Here is a 17591-nt window from a genome sequence, read left to right as displayed (position 1 = left end):
TGATTCATGGGTATCATTTTGGCTCCACTTCCTCCCATACAGCTGCTTAATGGGGCATTATGCCGCAAGGTGGCATGGCGTAATGACGCAAAGGCTTAGATTGGGTCCAAGAAATCCATCTGAAACAGGCTACCTTTCTCTGTGTGCACGACTCAGAATAGCATGGAACACTCCAACAAGATGGAATAATTCCATGTGATCACATGGTTATCATCCAGATCCCACCCCAAAACGCCCATTTCACACAAAGAGAGAGCCGGCCAAGATTCTGCCATGAAGGGAGATCCGTCCAATTTAGAATCAGGCCCTATGGTTCTATCTGCAGACTTTGGTAGTGTAGTTATGGTTTGTTGCTCTAGGCCAGTGGTTCTCAAACTCGGTTCTCAGGACCCCACGCGGTTTACGTTTTCCATGTAACCCGGCAGGTGCACTGTGTATCACCAACTGTCACATTTTAAAAATGTACAGGTCACCTGCAAAACATGAACTGTGTGGGGTTCTGAGCGCCGAGTTTGAGAACCTGTGTTCTAGGCAATTACGTGCCCCCACTCTTATATACAGTGATCCATCACAAGATTAGCAGACCTGGAACTGCAGTCGGTGCATGTAATTTACAAAGTACAAATACACACAGAAAAATGTAACCAGAAACCAGCGCTGTTTCAGAAGTAATTCCCCATTGTTCAAAGATTCTTTACTTTTATCATGCACATTAGAAAAACACTTACAGGACAATTCTGTCTCGCGTGCCCATCTTTAAACATCGGAGGAGTGCTCAATTTTCATCACACAGACATCTCTAATTGATAGACACTTACATTAGCTTTTTATCACGCGTTCCCATGGGTTCACTACGATCTGCCGGCGGTCGGGCTCCCGGCGACCAGCATACCGGCGCCGGGAGCCCGACCGCCGGCTTACCGACAGTGTGGCAAGCGCAAATGAGCCCCTTGCGGGCTCGCTGTGCTCGCCACGCTACGGGCACGGTGCGCTATTTTATTCTCCCTCCAGGGGGGTCGTGGACCCCCGCGAGGGAGAATAAGTGTCGGTATGCCGGCATACTGAAGACCACCCGTTCTCATAAAGGTATCTTTTCTCAGGTACACGTATCCCTTAGAGATTGTCCACCACAAAGATCACCTCACTAGATCGACTCCCAAGAAAGGATTTTTTTTAATGTAAAAATACATATAAAAAATATAACTACTTGATCCAGTTTCCTGTGAAGTTTTGGAAATTTTGTACTGTTTTTATATTTTTTATATATATTTTTACATTAAAAAAATTCCTTTCTTGGGAGTCGATCTGCTGAGGTGATCTTTGTGGTGGACAATCTCTAAGGAATACGTGTACCTGAGAAAAGATACCTTTATGGGAACGCGTGATAGAAAGCTAATGTAAGTGTCTATCAATTAGAGATGTCTGTGTGATGAAAATTGAGCAGTCCTCCGATGTTTAAAGATACTTTTATGGGCACGCGAAACAGAATTGTCCTGTAAGTGTTTTTCTAATGTGCGTGATAAAAGTAAAGAATTTTTGAACAACGGGGAATTACTTTCTTCTGAAACAGCGCTGGTTTCTGGTTAAATTTTTCTGTGTGTATTTGTACTCGTTTGGAGACTATGGGTGTTCTCCTTTACCAAGCAAACCAGCTGCATCAATTAGCACAGGGCTACCATCAATCTTCTTTTAGGAATAATTTACAAAGTACATAACAAGATTTGTGCCAATGTGGCTTTTGTGGAGTACCAGGATTTTGAACATGCCAGGGGTAGATGTTAGGCAAGGCGTCCATCTGGTTTTGTGGTGCAATACAGAAATAGGATTAATGATAAAGATAAAAGGAAGGAGAGGTGGCATTTTAGGGGACATCCCTTGCGGGGGAGGGAGGAGTGCCCAGCAATTTTGCCCCAGCCGAGTGACTGCAATTTGCACAAGATGAGAATCCTAGTCTCTTGTCCGGTACTGGATATGTGACCAGTGTTGCACCTGTTTGCACATTGCTGGTATAATCAACCACTTTCCTGCTTCATGGGGGTAATTCCAAGTTGATCGCAGCAGGAAAATTTTTAGCAGTTGGGCAAAACCATGTGCACTGCAGGGGGGGCAGATATAACATTTGCAGAGAGAGTTAGATTTGGGTGGGTTATTTTGTTTCTGTGCAGGGTAAATACTGGCTGCTTTATTTTTACACTGCAAATTAGATTGCAGATTGAACACACCACACCCAAATCTAACTCTCTCTGCACATGTTAAATCTGCCTCCCCTGCAGTGCACATGGTTTTGCCCAACTGCTATCAAAATTCCTGCTGCGATCAACTTGGAATTACCCCCCATATGCACAAACTTGCTACATGTAATAAAGAGAGTCCTGCTGGCCCACACACTCCAGATTAATTTAAGCAATATATAAACCAAGAAGTATTTTAAAAAGTTGAGAATGCTGATTTATATACAGGAATGAAAACTATACCTTAAACACACCTTAAATACACTTTACCATGGAGCCGCTGCGGCCGCTATACTTAATACACACTCTACGTACTTTTTTATGCTATTAGCGTAAAGAGTCCCGTACTGTGTACGGACTTTGCGTATAAACGCCGCGCTGACGGTACAAAGTACACACAGCGCGTACACACCCAGAGATACACCACAAACCCTTAACAGCTATGCAATGCGATAATGATACACCTTAAACCTTAGCAGGGAAAGGAAGACACGACACCAGACTGTAATTAAACTGCTGGGTTCCGACACCACACCGTATTATTACTGAAAGGGGGTTGCAATATATACAATACAATACAATATAACAGAATAATGGCTACAGTCAATGGTACATACGTGATTGGATTCGCCGCGCTACCCAGTCTGGTCCTCGGTCATCTGATAGATAACTTTGTGAGTCTTGTGTCTGACCAGGCCTGCAGCAGGCTCTCTTTATACAATTCTTCCAAAACCTTAAACAATGGATACTGTAATCTCTTTGTCCATTGGACACAGGGATGGTCATTTACAGTACAGGAGAGGTCATAGGTCAGTTTGAATAGGTGGGCGATGTCTGTTCCAACTGCTCTTGTGGGTGGTCTCCTCTGGATTCCCGCCGCATACATAATGTACAGTAAATACAGTTTATATCTATATTCTGCTCCTGCACATAACTAGATCGCAGGAACATGCGATCTTCCTCAAACCAACACCGGAATATTACCCTTAAAATACCCTACAGCTGGATACCAAACACCACCTTATAACCTTGTTCTGTCCCCTCCTATCCTGTAAAGGTGAATCCCTTTTTCTGAAACCATTTAAACTGCTGTAACTTGCTGCTGTGGTGCAGGGAGGCTATGTGTAAAATGTGCACTATTTGGATTAAATATGTTATGTGTTTTGATGGCTTTTCCATGCGTTCACAAACTCTACCGTAAATACTCATACCACGCGCTGATACGCAGGTCCGCGGGAGCGACCATACGCAAATTGCGAATATGCGCACGCACGGCAGAGCAAGTACGCGCACGGAGGCCATCTGTGTGTAGTTTGTACATGATGTGTGTACTGCAATATTTTTCGACTTTGACAAAGTCCAAAAAATGTTTAAAAAATTTGAAAAACTCATGTCGACCTTTTGAACTGTCGACCTAGTACATGTCGACCTAATGACCATGTCGACCTAATGACTGTCTACCTAATGCATGTCGACAAATAGTGTTCGACGTAAGTGGTGTCGAACTAATGACCGTATCCCTTATATAGACTCATTACATGCAAAGTGCGATATTTCAAGCCTTTATTTGTTATAATTTTGATGATTGTGGCTTACAGTTTACGAAAATCCAAAATCCAAAATCTCAGAAAATTAGAATATTGTAGGCTCAAAGTGTCACACCCAAATCAGCTAATTAATCAAAAGCACCTGCAAAGAGTTCCTGAGCCTTTAAATGGTCTCTCAGTCTGGTTCAGTACAATTCACAATTATGGGGAAGGCTGCTGACCTGACAGTTGTGCAGAAAACCATCACTGACACCCTCCACAAGAAGGGAAAGCCTCAAAAAGGAAATTGCTAAAGAAGGTGGTTGTTCTCAAAGTGCTGTATCAAAGCACATTAATAGAAAGTTAAGTGGAAGGGAAAAGCGTGGAAGAAAAAGGTGCACAAGCAGCAGGGATGGCCGCAGCCTGGAGAGGATTGTCAGGAAAAGGCCATTTAAAAGTGTGGGGGAGCTTCACAAGGAGTGGACTGAGGCTGGAGTTAGTGCATCAAGAGCTACCACACGCCTACGGATCCTGGACATGGGCTTCAAATGTCGTATTCCTCTTGTCAAGCCGCTCCTGAACAACAAACAATGTCAGAAGCGTCTTACCTGGGCTAAAGAAAAAAAAGAACTGGTCTGTTGCTCAGTGGTCCAAAGTCCTCTTTTCTGATGAGAGCAAATTTTGCATCTCATTTGGAAACCAAGGTCCCAGAGTATGGAGGAAGAATGGAGAAGCACACAATCCAAGATGCTTGAAGTCCAGTGTGAAGTTTCCACAGTCGGTGTTGATTTGGTGAGCCATGTCATCTGCTGGTGTTGGTCAACTGTGCTTTATTAAGGGGGTCATTCCGACCCGTTCGCACGCAGCGGTTCTTCGCTGCGGTGCAAACGGGTCGGAACTGCGCATGCGCGGCGTGCGCATTGCGCACCGTTGCCCGGCGACGGACGTCGCCAGGCAACGGCGCGCACAGCGAAGAAAGAAGACGCAGCGCCGAACGCAAGAAGATTGACAGCGGAGAGGCGTTCCGGGGCAGATACTCACCGTTGGATGCCGTTTTTGAGGAGTGGTCGTCCGAACGCAGGCGTGTCCAGGCAAACGGAGGGCGGATGTCTGACGTCAAAGCCGCGAGGAACGTCGCTGGATCCGTCGCACAGGGTAAGTATAACCAGCCTTACTCTTCAGCAGCACAAAACTTTTTTAGCTTGGCAGGGCTGCACATGCGAACGCAGCCCTGCTAAGCTAAAATACACTCCCCCATAGGCGTGGATTAGTTGATCGCACCAGCAGCAAAAAGTTGCTGGCTGCGATCAACTCGGAATGACCACCTAAGTCCAGAGTCAACGCAGTCGTCTATCAGGGCCTTTTAGAGCACTTCATGCTTCCTTTAGTAGACAAGCTTTATGGAGATGCGGACTTCATTTTCCAGCAGGACTTGGCACCTGCCTACACTGCCAAAAGTACCAAAACCTGATTCAATGACCGTGGGATTACTGTGCTGGATTGGCCAGCAAACTCGCCTGACCTGAACCTCATAGAGAATCTACGGGGCATTGCCAAGAGAAAGATGAGAGACATGAGACGAACAATGCAGAAGAGCTGAAGGCCGCTATTGAAGCATCCTGGTCTTCCATAACACCTCAGCAGTGCCACAGGCTGAAGAATCCATGCCATGCATTGAGACAGTAATTCATGCAAAAGGGGCCACACCAGGTACTGAGTACATATGCATGATTATACTTTTCAGAGGGCCGACATTTCTGTATTTAAAATCCTTTTTTTTATTGATTTTATGCAATATTCTAATTTTCTGAGATTTTGGATTTGGGGTTATCTTAAACTGTAAGCCACAATCATCAAAATTATTACAAATAAAGGCTTGAAATATCTCACTTTGCATGTAATGAGTCTATATAATATCTTAATTTCACCTTTTAAGTTGAATTACTGAAATAAATTAACTTTGGCACGATATTCTAATTTTCTGAGTTTCAACTGTAGGTGGTTGGACTTGCTGCGAGAGTTGCACTTTTGCCCATCTGTATTGTTGGAAATGTGTGCAGGTGTTGAGATTGCAGTTATTTAGGCATACACCAGCAGATGACTCAAACTATTAAAAGCCCACTTACTAAACCAGTGACGGTTTATTGATAGCAGGTACAGCCATACTGTTACACACTGGTTCTGACGGAGCAGAGCTTCAGTGGAGTGGGGTTTCATACAGATCACTAGCAGGTGAATGTATACTGCAAATGGGTAGTGGTGCATGGATGCTGGAACAGGTTTATAGCAGGTCTCTCATAGGAGCTAAGCAGGAGACTTCTGTCTCCCATCATGTCACTCTACACAGGAAAAGACAAGATGGCCTCTCCACATACTCAGTGGTGATCTTGGTGGCCATCTTGGGCTAGGGCATGAAATCTCCCTGGAGAACAGAAAAACTGGATTCTGTGCCGTAGCGTGCATCGCTTTCAAACAGGCACACTTCAAATTTGCAGATGTGGCTCAAACAGTGCAAAGTGGGCTCACCCTGCTGGGAGGACCATCCAAGTGAACAGGTGCAAACTGACCTTATATAGTATAAAGTTTCACTTTTGAGTAATGTTAGCAAACATGCCTCAGTGAGATGTGCCCTGAATATTATCAATGCTCTCCACAATGAGCAAACCAATGAGAGAGGTGCTGCCAGGATCAGCTGGACATTCCTGAGGTAAATAAATAGCACACAATGCTGGGTGGAAAGAAACATAGATCAGTGAATCATGAAGTCACTAACTTTCTGTGAATGAACAGCAAGTGAATAGCAATAACCCATCATAGTATAATGATAATGGAAACCTGTGATAATAATAATATCAGGCCTAATTTCTCACACAAAGTCTACCGAATTGTGTGTGATTCTAGATCTACCAAATACTGTAAGGTGTCGCTTCAGTCTGTAATCCCTGACTGGCATTGAGGGAGCATCAGAGAATGAAAACGTTTTCTATGGTCAATGATTACGTACTGTGGTGACAAACAGGTGCTTTATAAACTAGCGTCTCAATTGCCCCAGCAGTGGTAGGTGGAATGAAGGAGGATCCCTCCACCCCTGCCACACAAGAGCATACAGTGTATGACAGGGAAGCCTCCCCCCGCCACGTCACACTGTCAGAACATGTGACACCACCTTCACAGAGGACAATATAATCATGGTCACCCAAACTCATGTCTGAACATGACAAATTAAACTGATAAATCAGCTCCCAGATCTTTCCTATGCAGGTGTTGCTGAGGTGACAGTCTCTATATACTCTCTCTACACCAAAACGGATCCTATAGGACCACCATGGTGAGCAGACATTACGGAACCTAGTGACAGAGGTGGAGCAGCAGATGTTCCATCCTTACAACTGATCCTTGACAATACTCAAAGGCACCATGAGTTATCTGTGGCATTAATGTTGGCAGGAGGCCCAGGCAATTTACCCCCTATCCCTGAATGGAACAAATCACCAGTAAGTCTCCCTGACTTTGGTCTGAAACTAGAGGGAGGGGGCATAGGCGCCTATTCCGTGGGTGCTCCCGGGCACGAGCACCCATGGACCGCGAGGAGTCCCCACGGAACCAGCCGCTGCCCCAGTAGAGCTAGCCGCCACTGCGGCAGCCCCCGCAGTAGATTGAGACGCGCTGGGGGCTGCGGAAGCGCTTCTGTACCATAGCAATGTAAAAAAACAACCAAAATGGCCGCCTCCGAGGAGGAGACAGATGCTAGAGGTCACATTTGACCTCTAGCGCCTGTCTCCTCGGTGGCGGGCATTTTAAGAGGGTGTTTTTTTTACACTGCTATGGTACAGAAGCGCTTCCGCAGCCCCCAGCATGTCTCAATCTACTGCGGGGGCTAGCAGTAATCACTGATGCACGCACCCACCCTCCCTAACTTTACTGGGGCAGCGGCTAGGAGATACCTGGCAACACGCATGAAACTCCTGGCAACGCACAGGAGACCCCTAGCAACGTGCATGAAACCCCTGGCAACGCACAGGAGACCCCTAGCAATGTGCATGAAACCCCTGGCAATGCACAGGAGGCTCCTAGCAATGTAAGTGGCATTATTGTGTGTGGGCATAAAATGGTGTCAGGGCCATAACTGTGTGTATCATAATATGTAATTGGCGTTACAGTGTGTGGCATAACGCATAATGGGTGTTACGGTGTGTAGCATAACGTGTAATAGACATTACGGTGTCTGGCATAATGTGTAATAGACATTACAGTGTGTTCATATTGCGTAATGGGCATTACGGTGTGTGGCATATTGTGTAATAGGCATTACGGTGTGTGGCATATTGTGTAATGGCCATTACGGTGTGTGGCATATTGTGTAATGGCCATTACGGTGTGTGGCATATTGTGTAATGGGCATTACGGTATGTGGCATATTGTGTAATGGGCATTACGGTGTGTGGCATAACGTGTAATGGGCATTACGGTGTGTGGCATAATGTGTAATGGGCATTACGGTGTGTGGCATAACGTGTAATGGGCATTACGGTGTGTTGCATAACGTGTAATGGGCATTATGGTGTGTTGCATAATGTGTAATGGGCATTAGACACTGCCGTGGCCGCCCGTTCATTCCCGCTGCCGCCTCCCGCCGAGCACCCACCAGCAAAAATATAAATCGGCACCTATGGGAGGGGGTCAATAACATCTGGAGACAATTACAAAGAATGGGCGATAGAAACAGAGCTGGTGTAGACTCACACAGTTATTAGATAATCAAATAATATATGGGACAAGCAGAAGGCGGCTGTTACAACCAAACACCCTCTACCCACGGAAGCACAGGAATAGGCAGACTAGATGGATCAGGTGGTTCCATTAGGTTATCAAATTTTGTGTTTATGAAACTATAGAACAGAAAACCTCAAAACAGTCCTTTACTAAGCCATACGTCAGACAAACACTCCACATTCCTCAGTTACCCCCCCCCAACACACACACACACACACCTCGGGAGAACACATCAGAGAAAGGGCTTTGACTAGAGAGTAGTTATAGATTTCACAACAGACAGGTTTGGGCACCTCCATAACAAACCCCATCTCCAAGGGGACGTAAGCATGTGAACGGCGGTCAGGAAACCCCTCACATTCCCGACAGTCGGCATGCCAACTAACAAGGATTATTCCCCCTCGTGGGTGTCCACGACATCCAAGGTGTGGGAATAGAACTTGTGGCGAGCACAGCTCGCCACTGATCCTGCAGTGAGCCTGCAAGGGGCCTCGTTGCGCTCGCCTTCCCCCCCGCAGGGCATCTAAAAGCCATGATGCCGGCATAGGTACCCAACCCTCACTAAGCCATACTGCCAGCCCTGAAACATGGATGTGCTTCTAATGCGGAGTACTCCCTTTGGGGGACATTTACTAAGCAGTGATAAGAGCAGAGAATTGAGCCAGTGGAGAAGTTGCCCATGGCAACCAAACAGCACTGAAGTAATATCTATAATTTGCATACTATAAAATGATACAGAGCTGCTGATTGGTTGATGGGGCCACTTCTCCACTGGCTCACTTCTCCGCTCTTATCACTGCTTAGTAAATGTCCCCTTTTGTCAGGTAGGAGCCACAGGGATACCCATAGACAGGACAAAGGAAGATAATGCTTACTTGGCTTGGAGGAAGCAGAGAGCCTCCTGGAAGTTATTGTTTAAGAACATGTCCAGTGCAATCATACATTCGTCAAGAGAAGTCTTCAGGTCCGAAGCTGGCAGCCTATATAGACAAAACAAAAGACAGGTTAGAGCATCTGCCCAAACAAAAACCTCACTGTACTGGTGCATTTTATAAAAAGAACAAACATCTAATTAGGTGCTATAGAATCCAAAACCTTTTGCCTGTGCACCAGTTTTAATAAATATCCCTGCTTATGGCCTACTAGCACTGTAGTGATTTTCCACAAGGAAAGTCCAGACATAACCATGGTCTGCTGACAGCACTCCATAAAATACAATTTACATAAGGACACAAGGATTTTCAGGTGCAATATTCCAACATGATCTAATTTTAAACAAAATGCAAAAATTTACAGGGTTTATAAAAAAAAATAAAAGAAAACTATTAAGCTGTGTAAGATTCAAAAATGACTATGAAGTTGGCGTAATAGTCCAATTTTTTATATATCAACCTTAAAAAGCATGGATATTAATGTGAGTTTACCATAAAAGATCATAGAAACAATTATATAAATTCAGATAACTTTATTAATAGAAGCCCATTATTACAATAATCCTATTTTTCAAATATGTCAGTGGTTGCAGGGGCAAACGCAAGATTTCTGGACGGTGGTGGGGGTTGATTTTAGAATGTCGCCAGCCCATGAAGGGTGTATAGTATTAGTTAGCATGTAAATAGCTATAGTCTGCCCAAAACAAAGTGCAGTTCATGTAATACAATATGTCAGACATCCGTAGGCCCAATGATCATGGTGAGCCACTTACTAGATTCTCTATCTGGTGCAATGATTGAACACTCAGATCCACTGACATAAACACGCACAGCAGATTTGGTAGGAAAATCTACTGCCACTGGGTATGTGCAGCCGCTGCATTTCACCCTTTATACTGCATATAGTGGCTGTAGGCCAGGCTTTGGGGAAGGAGGGTCTCTGGGCAACTGGACACCCCCTCCCACACACACCTATTTGCCTTAGGGTTCTTTTCAAAGTTCATTATTCCACAGTTTAATATGGAATAAAACCATTCCTCTATAGATCACAGTATGTAGTGTCCAAACAGAGGTAAAATTCCACTTAGCTGTAGCTGGCAGCACATTGATTATAATTCTCTTTATTAGGAAATGGTGCACTGATAGTATACAATGGATTCAGATTTTTTGTAAATACGATATTTAAGTACTCCTCATTGTTTAATGATCTTCTCATGCGTAGGAGCCGCACTGCGCATATGCAGATCTGGTACTGCAACGTTGGCCGCAATGCCCCAAGAGCTGCAGCATAATTGACGACGGCCTCATTTTCTGGGTGTGCGGAGCCAGTGGCTGCTTCGCTGGATGCAGCTTCAGTGGCCTTAGCTGTGTAATTTTGCTGCTACATCCCGAGTAGCCTGAGCATACAGAAAAAAAAACAAAATGCAGGTGTGCACTCTAAACACTAAGAACACTGGTAATCAGAACAACTATAATAAAATCAGCAATTTAACATGGAGCAAAATATGGGACCACCTACCACGGCCAGGTGACCTAATCGGGTAGGTCCCTAACATTCCTAAAGTTCAAGTCCAGAGCAATACTTAAGAATACTTGACACGCCTCCTGCAGCTTTTGCATTATTTAGCACAGACGCTGTATACAAAGATGCAGCAGCTGTGCCATAAATTTCCACCTCTGAATCAGCCCCTCTTAGCTGAAAATGAGTGAATATCTTTGTTACATTCCCATTTTGGAGATATATAGTCAGAGCCTCAGAGTTTTGTTTGTGTATGGTAACAGTGAGATAAAGTTGACTTCAGTACATCCTTATTTTTAACTAGGAGAGAGTGGATAGATGCATCAAACCTTCTAAAAAGGAAAGGTGGAAGAGTTGCTCATAGCAACCAATAAGATGCTACCTCTATTGTACATCAGTCACTGTAATGGCAACTGTAATGTGTTTCAGTCACTAAAATGCCATCTTTTGGGTATCAGTCCCTAGAATGCTACCTGTATTGAATATCAGTCACTAGAATGTACAAGAATGCTACCTGTATAGCAATCACTAGAATGGTAACTGTATTGAATATCAGCCACTGCCTGTATTGTCAGGGGCGTCGGAATGGGACGCCGATACTGGAGGAGCAGGGGAGCGGCGAGCGGTCAGATGAAATGCCACTGCCGCACCTTACACCTCCTCCTCCTCCTCCGTAGTGCCATGGCTCCTGAAGCTGCTTCCCGATGATCCCAGCGGCCGGACGGTGGACTCACCACGGCTATCCCATGGTGCTGTGCTGTACCCAGGCCCGTAGAGCGCTGGACCTGTGAGGGCACTCTGGCGCTGATGAAGTCACCGTCACTCATTCTACGCTGCGCGCCGCCTGCTGCTCACCGCCTGCATCCTGCCGCTCCGCACCCGCCACTCACCGTTCACCACCTGACGCCTGACGCTCACCTCTCTCCACTCACCACCCACATCCCACCATGGACAGTAACAAGCAGGCTCCCCTGACAAGCGCACAGAGGGGACCTGCAATGATCTGCCTCCCGAGTGACTGCTCTGTCTCCACAGCCCTCCCCTGATGCCAGAGAACAGGGGGAGGGAGACAGTGCAGCGTCTACTAACGAGGGGGAGCTGGAGCTATGACCCGACAGATGGAAGGTATGTTCAGATACCCTGTACAATGTGTCAGTGTACCCCTGGTTGCTGTTATATGTATGTGTCTGTGGGTGTGCCCTTTATGCAATCTATGTAACGTGTATAAGCGGCACTTCTGTGGTGTAACGTGTATAAGTGTCTCCTCTGTGGTGAAACGTGTATAAACGGTTCTACTGTTGTGTAACATGTATAAGCAGCTCTTCTGTGGTGTAACGTGTATAAGCGGCTCTTTTGTGGTGTAACGTGTATAATAGGCTCTACTGTGGTGTAACGTGTATAATCGGCTCTACTGTGGTGTAACATGTATAATCGGCTCTACTGTGGTGTAACATGTATAATCGGCTCTACTGTTGTGTAACATGTATAAGCGGATCTACTGTGGTGTAACGTGTATAATCGGATCTACTGTGGTGTAACGTGTATAAGCAGCTCTACTGTGGTGTAACGTGTATAAGCGGCTCTACGGTGGTGTAACGTGTATAAGCGGATCTACTGTGGTGTAACGTGTATAAATCGGCTCTACTGTGGTGTAACATGTATAAGCGGATCTACTGTGGCGTAACATGTAAAATCGGCTCCTCTGTGGTGTGACGCGTATAAGCGGCTCTACTGGGGTGTGATGTGTATAAGCGCCTCTTCTGTGGTGTGACGTGTATAGGTGGCTCTATATATTCCACTAAGGGGCGCATACCAAAAAAATTAGGCTCGGGTCGGCCCTGGCTGTACCATTGCCGGCCACCTCTTCTCCTCCCACTGTACCGCCTCTCTCCATCTCCTGCGGGTGAAGACTCCTGGCCTCATCCATAGTGCCGACTCCTCCTCTCTAGTAGCCCTGCTCCCTCCTCCGCAGTGTTTCTTCCCACAGTACTCCTCGAGGTAGGACTCCTCAAGCTAGGGGCACAAAACTGAGATTCTAGCCTGCCCCCCCCCCCCCAACCAAAAAAAATGTTCTGACACCCCTGTGTATTGTGTATCAGTTATTAGAAAGCTACCTTATTGTATATCAGGTACTAGAATGCTATCTGTATTGTACATCAGTCACCACAAAGCAACCTGTATTACATACCAGTCACAAGAGTGCTACCAGTATTGTATATCAGTCACTATAATGTCATCTCTACTGTATAATATCAGTCACTAAAATGCTACCTGTATTGCATTATCAGGTACTACAATGCTCTCCGTATTGGGAACTGGTCACTAGAGCAGGATAGTCAAAGGCGCAGTGATTGGGGGGTTTATGAAATTTGGTGGTTCAGAAACAATCTGCCTGAAGTAGTGGAGGTGACACTCCGGGAAATGCATTGCATTTGGACTGTACTACAAATGAGACCCTGCTCTGCTTTTGTCATTCATGTAATGGTTTGATTTTGTTTTTTTTTATAGTTAAGTTTTATGGGACAGCTGTATCAAACCTTTGAGAGAGATAAAGTAGAGAAGTTGAAGATGGTAACCAATCAGCTTCTGTCATTTATCCATACCTCCCAACTGTCCCGATTGTGGCAGGACAGTCCCGTTTTTCAAGGTCAGTCCCGCTGTCCACCCGCGGGTTGCAGTGTCCCGTGGTGCGGGGGGCAGTTGGGAAATCCCCCCTGTCACTCTCTGCTCTGAGTAGAGCAGCAGTGAATAGATGCTGTGCGCATGCGCACAGCGTCTAATCCCGGCAGAGAGGGACAGGGGGCATGCTCAGCAGTTCAACGAGCGCTGTTCATGCCCCCATAATGACAAAAATTAGGGTGTGGCTTACGACCATGGCACTTGCGGCGAGGCCACGCCCCCTAGCCGAAATACCATGCCTCCTCATTTCGGGTCCCTCCCTGGAATAGAGAAAAGTTGGGAGGTATGATTTATCTAACACAGTCTAGGAAATGGCAGCCTTCAAGCTGATTGGTTTCTATCAAAGTTTTAAATACCTGTATGTTATTATGTGTATTGAAGGGGTCTCATCTGCTTTTAAAGTACATTTGTCGTATTAGAATTATTTTGATTCTGAATTTTATTTGTTGTCAGAAAAGAGAACTTCTTACTTTGTACGTCAGCTAATAGGAGTTATTATTATTACTCCAGGACATAACACTGGTTCTCTTCAATTCTTACTTATATGAATGACATGCTGTAACCTTTGTCTGTGGAACAGCCAAGACATAGGACTGTGTTCTCATATTTATATTGATGCTTGTAAAAATCTTTTTCGAACTGAGTCTGAAGACTAATTAACATGTTTTTTTACTGGCAGTCAGCTCACTTTATATGAGTGAGTAGCAAGAATGTTCCATATATATTTTAGTTTGGAGTTATTACCCGTACACATTGATTGTGTCAGTCTCAGAGACAGCGCCAGGGTTTGTCTGTCCTATATGCCCCCCCTGGAGCACTTTGGGAAGCTCCTATATCTACCCAAGACTTCAGTCAGGACCTCACTATCTCCTCTAGGAGATGCCAGCCAGAAACTATTTTTGTTACAATGGGGGTAATTCCAAGTTGATTGCAGCAGGAATTTTTGGGCAAAACTAGATTTGGGTGTGGTGTGTTCAATCTGCAATCTAAATTGCAGTGTAAAAATAAAGCAGCCAGTATTTACCTGCACAGAAACAAAATAACCCACCCAAATCTTACTCTCTCTACACATGTTAAATCTGCCTCCCCTGCAGTGCACATGGTTTTTCCCAACTGCTAACAAAATTCCTGCTGCGATCAACTTGGAATTACCCCCAATATTTGGAAACACATAAAAAGGGTCCTTTATGAAAACTGGTGCATACGGAATAATTGATGTTTTATCCCATAGCAACCAGCCTAGGGAGGCCAATGCTGGGATTGGGATCTGCGGGATCCTAGGATTTAGGCCAAAAAAGGCCAGGATTCAATCCCAGGATTGGAAGCTCCAATCCCGGGGATTGCGGGATTTACCTGTCCAATTAGTTTTTTTAATGCCGGGCAGCGTTGAGCTTCCTCAGGAGGCTCAGACGCTGCCCGGTTCCCTTCTCCTGGGTCTCCCTGCCCCCGGCAGTGCGTACTGCGCAGCCTGATATGATGTCAGAGGTCACGCTGCACAGTCAGACGCCAGCCAACCGGACAGCACTTTCCCGCCCACCACCTGCAGCCTGCGAGCCCTCCCACCCACAATGGTGAGTATTTGTGTGGTCTGGCGTGGGCGGGTCTTCAACCCAATCCCGGGATTGACTTTTTTTTCAATCCCGATACCCGGGATTGAAAAAAAGGCCCGGGATTGACCTCCCTAAACCAGACTCTAATGGGCCCTACACACTGGCAGATAGCACTGAACGATATGAACGTTCTCGTTTATTAATGAATGAGAACTCGTTCATATCGTTCAGTGTGTAGGCACCAATGATGAACGATGCACTGCCCCGCGCTCATTCATCATTGATGCCCCATCGCTTATGCATGCAGTGCTATGGAGCCAGGTGACGGGGGGAGTGAAGAAACTTCACTCCCCCGTCACCTCCCCCCCGCCGCCGGGTCGCCCGCCGGCCGTATCGGCCGTCGGGCAGCTCGGCGGCGGGTAGACAAGTGTGTAGGGCCCATAACAGTCAGTTCTATGGTGCAGGATATAAGAATAATGCAAATATCTAATATGACAGGTGTTTGCAGCTGATGTTTCAAATTAAGTAGAAGACATTCTTTTGATGTCTTCAGCAGGATCGGGAGGTAGGAAACAAGATAATTTGCGCAGCACTCCCTATCCCACCTGCCGATCTGACGGTTGAGGGAGCATTTGAAGCTGTTTATCATCTAACGCTCCTGCATACACACTATCCAATTATCAGGACGATCAGCCAATTATTAGCTGATTGTCCCAATAACTAGATAGTATGTACAAGGCTTTAGTCTACATTAATAGGAATTCTGATTTACCATAATTATTTCATATACAGTACAGATGGAGCCCTCCTCATCTATCCCTTTAAGAGGATCAAGTGAGCCAGGGCAGTCGGACTTAATCCCCTGCTGTAATGACTTACATATTAATATGTATAGGATAATTCAGTCTTTATAGCATATCTGTGACAAACACTCCATCTTAGGTGCTACTTCACCCCCCAGCTTCATGTTTTAAATGCTCGTTAAAAATCGCACTTTCATCAAAACCTACCATTGTCCCATTTAATTCTGTCTCTCGCCGGCCCAAGTGCCCACTCTGCGTCGTCCTGCAACTCCTGTTCCAACCTTATTTGTCCATGTTTGATTGTAAGCTTGTCCTACCCATTCCCATGTTATCCTTGTATTTGGATGGGATCAGTACGAAATATACGTTATGGTAAGAACTTACCGTTGATAACGGTATTTCTCCTAAGTCCACAGGTATCCACAGGATAACATTGGGATATGATGGAGCGACAGCGGATTGGCACCAAACGATCACAAGCTTTTAGGCCTCCCAGAATGCACCAGGCTCGTCCATATAATCCCGCCCACTGACTCAGTCAAATCAGTTGTTTCCAAAGCATATAGGCAGGAGCATTACGTAGAACCCTATTCAGGCGAAAAACCCACATGCACACTCTTCCATGCAAGAGGGAAGAGTTTAGTGAGTATACAGATTCGCAAATCAGGTGCGTCAGGGTGGGATCCCTGTGGATACCTGTGGACTTAGGAGAAATACCGTTATCAACGGTAAGTTCTTACTATAACGTATATTTCTCCGGTAGGGTCCACAGGTTATCCACAGGATAACATTGGGCTTTCCCAAAGCAATTTTTAGTGGTGGGGACGCTCCTGATCAATAGGAGAACCCTTTGTCCGAATTGAGCATCATGAGAGGCAAAGATATCCCAGGCATAATGTCTGATTGAATGTGTTTATTGGAAGCCATGTGGCTACCTTACATATCTGTTCTGCTCAAGCACAATATTGTGCTAACCATGAAAGATCTTCCTTGCATGTAAAGTAAGCAGAGACATTAGCCGGGACAGGGAGATCAGCTTAAGAATATGCTTCTGAAATAATCATTCGAAGCCATCTTGCTAGCGTTTGTTTAGTAGCAGGCCATCCCCCCTTGTGAAAACTGTAGAGGATAAAAAGAGAATTTGTCTTTCTAATGGCACTGGTACAATCCATGTAAAAATTTGATGCCCGGACTACGTCCAGCGACGCATCTCCCGCAGAAAATCCCGATTACTAAAAACCGGGACTATAATATTTTCGGTAAAGTGGAATGTAGTTCACCCTTTAGGAAGATACCCAGACCTCCTTCTGAGAACTACTTTATCTGTTTAACATCAGAAAAAGGAGATTAGCATGAAAGTGCTCCTAAATCTGACTTTCTTCTAACTGATGCCATAGCCAGCTGAATGAGAACTTTTAGCTGTAAACCCTTTAAAATCCTCTTCACTTAGTGGTTTAAACAGAGCAACTTGACAGGCTTTGAGGACTAGATTTAGATTCCCTGACCCTGTAGTAGGAAAAGAGGAAGGTTGAGTGCGTAGCATTCCCTGGGGAAAAGTGCACCTATTCTGCAATTTGG

General features: G+C 45.4%; 1 protein-coding gene across 1 annotated transcript in view; it reads right to left on the bottom strand.

The window, feature by feature from the left end:
• The window catches only part of TTC39A (tetratricopeptide repeat domain 39A), a 179401-nt gene that overhangs the window by 86249 nt on the left and 75561 nt on the right, over positions 1-17591 (bottom strand). Inside the window, exon 2 of the mRNA XM_063939557.1 lies at positions 9406-9510. Within this exon, the coding sequence (XP_063795627.1) occupies positions 9406-9510 (105 nt within the window). The remainder of the gene's footprint in view (positions 1-9405; positions 9511-17591) is intronic.

This window comes from Pseudophryne corroboree, chromosome 9 (genome assembly GCF_028390025.1).
Source record: "Pseudophryne corroboree isolate aPseCor3 chromosome 9, aPseCor3.hap2, whole genome shotgun sequence".
In the NCBI taxonomy this organism is placed as follows: domain Eukaryota; kingdom Metazoa; phylum Chordata; class Amphibia; order Anura; family Myobatrachidae; genus Pseudophryne; species Pseudophryne corroboree.
Note: the sequence above shows the minus strand (reverse complement) of the source record. Positions and strands in the feature narration are given on the sequence as shown.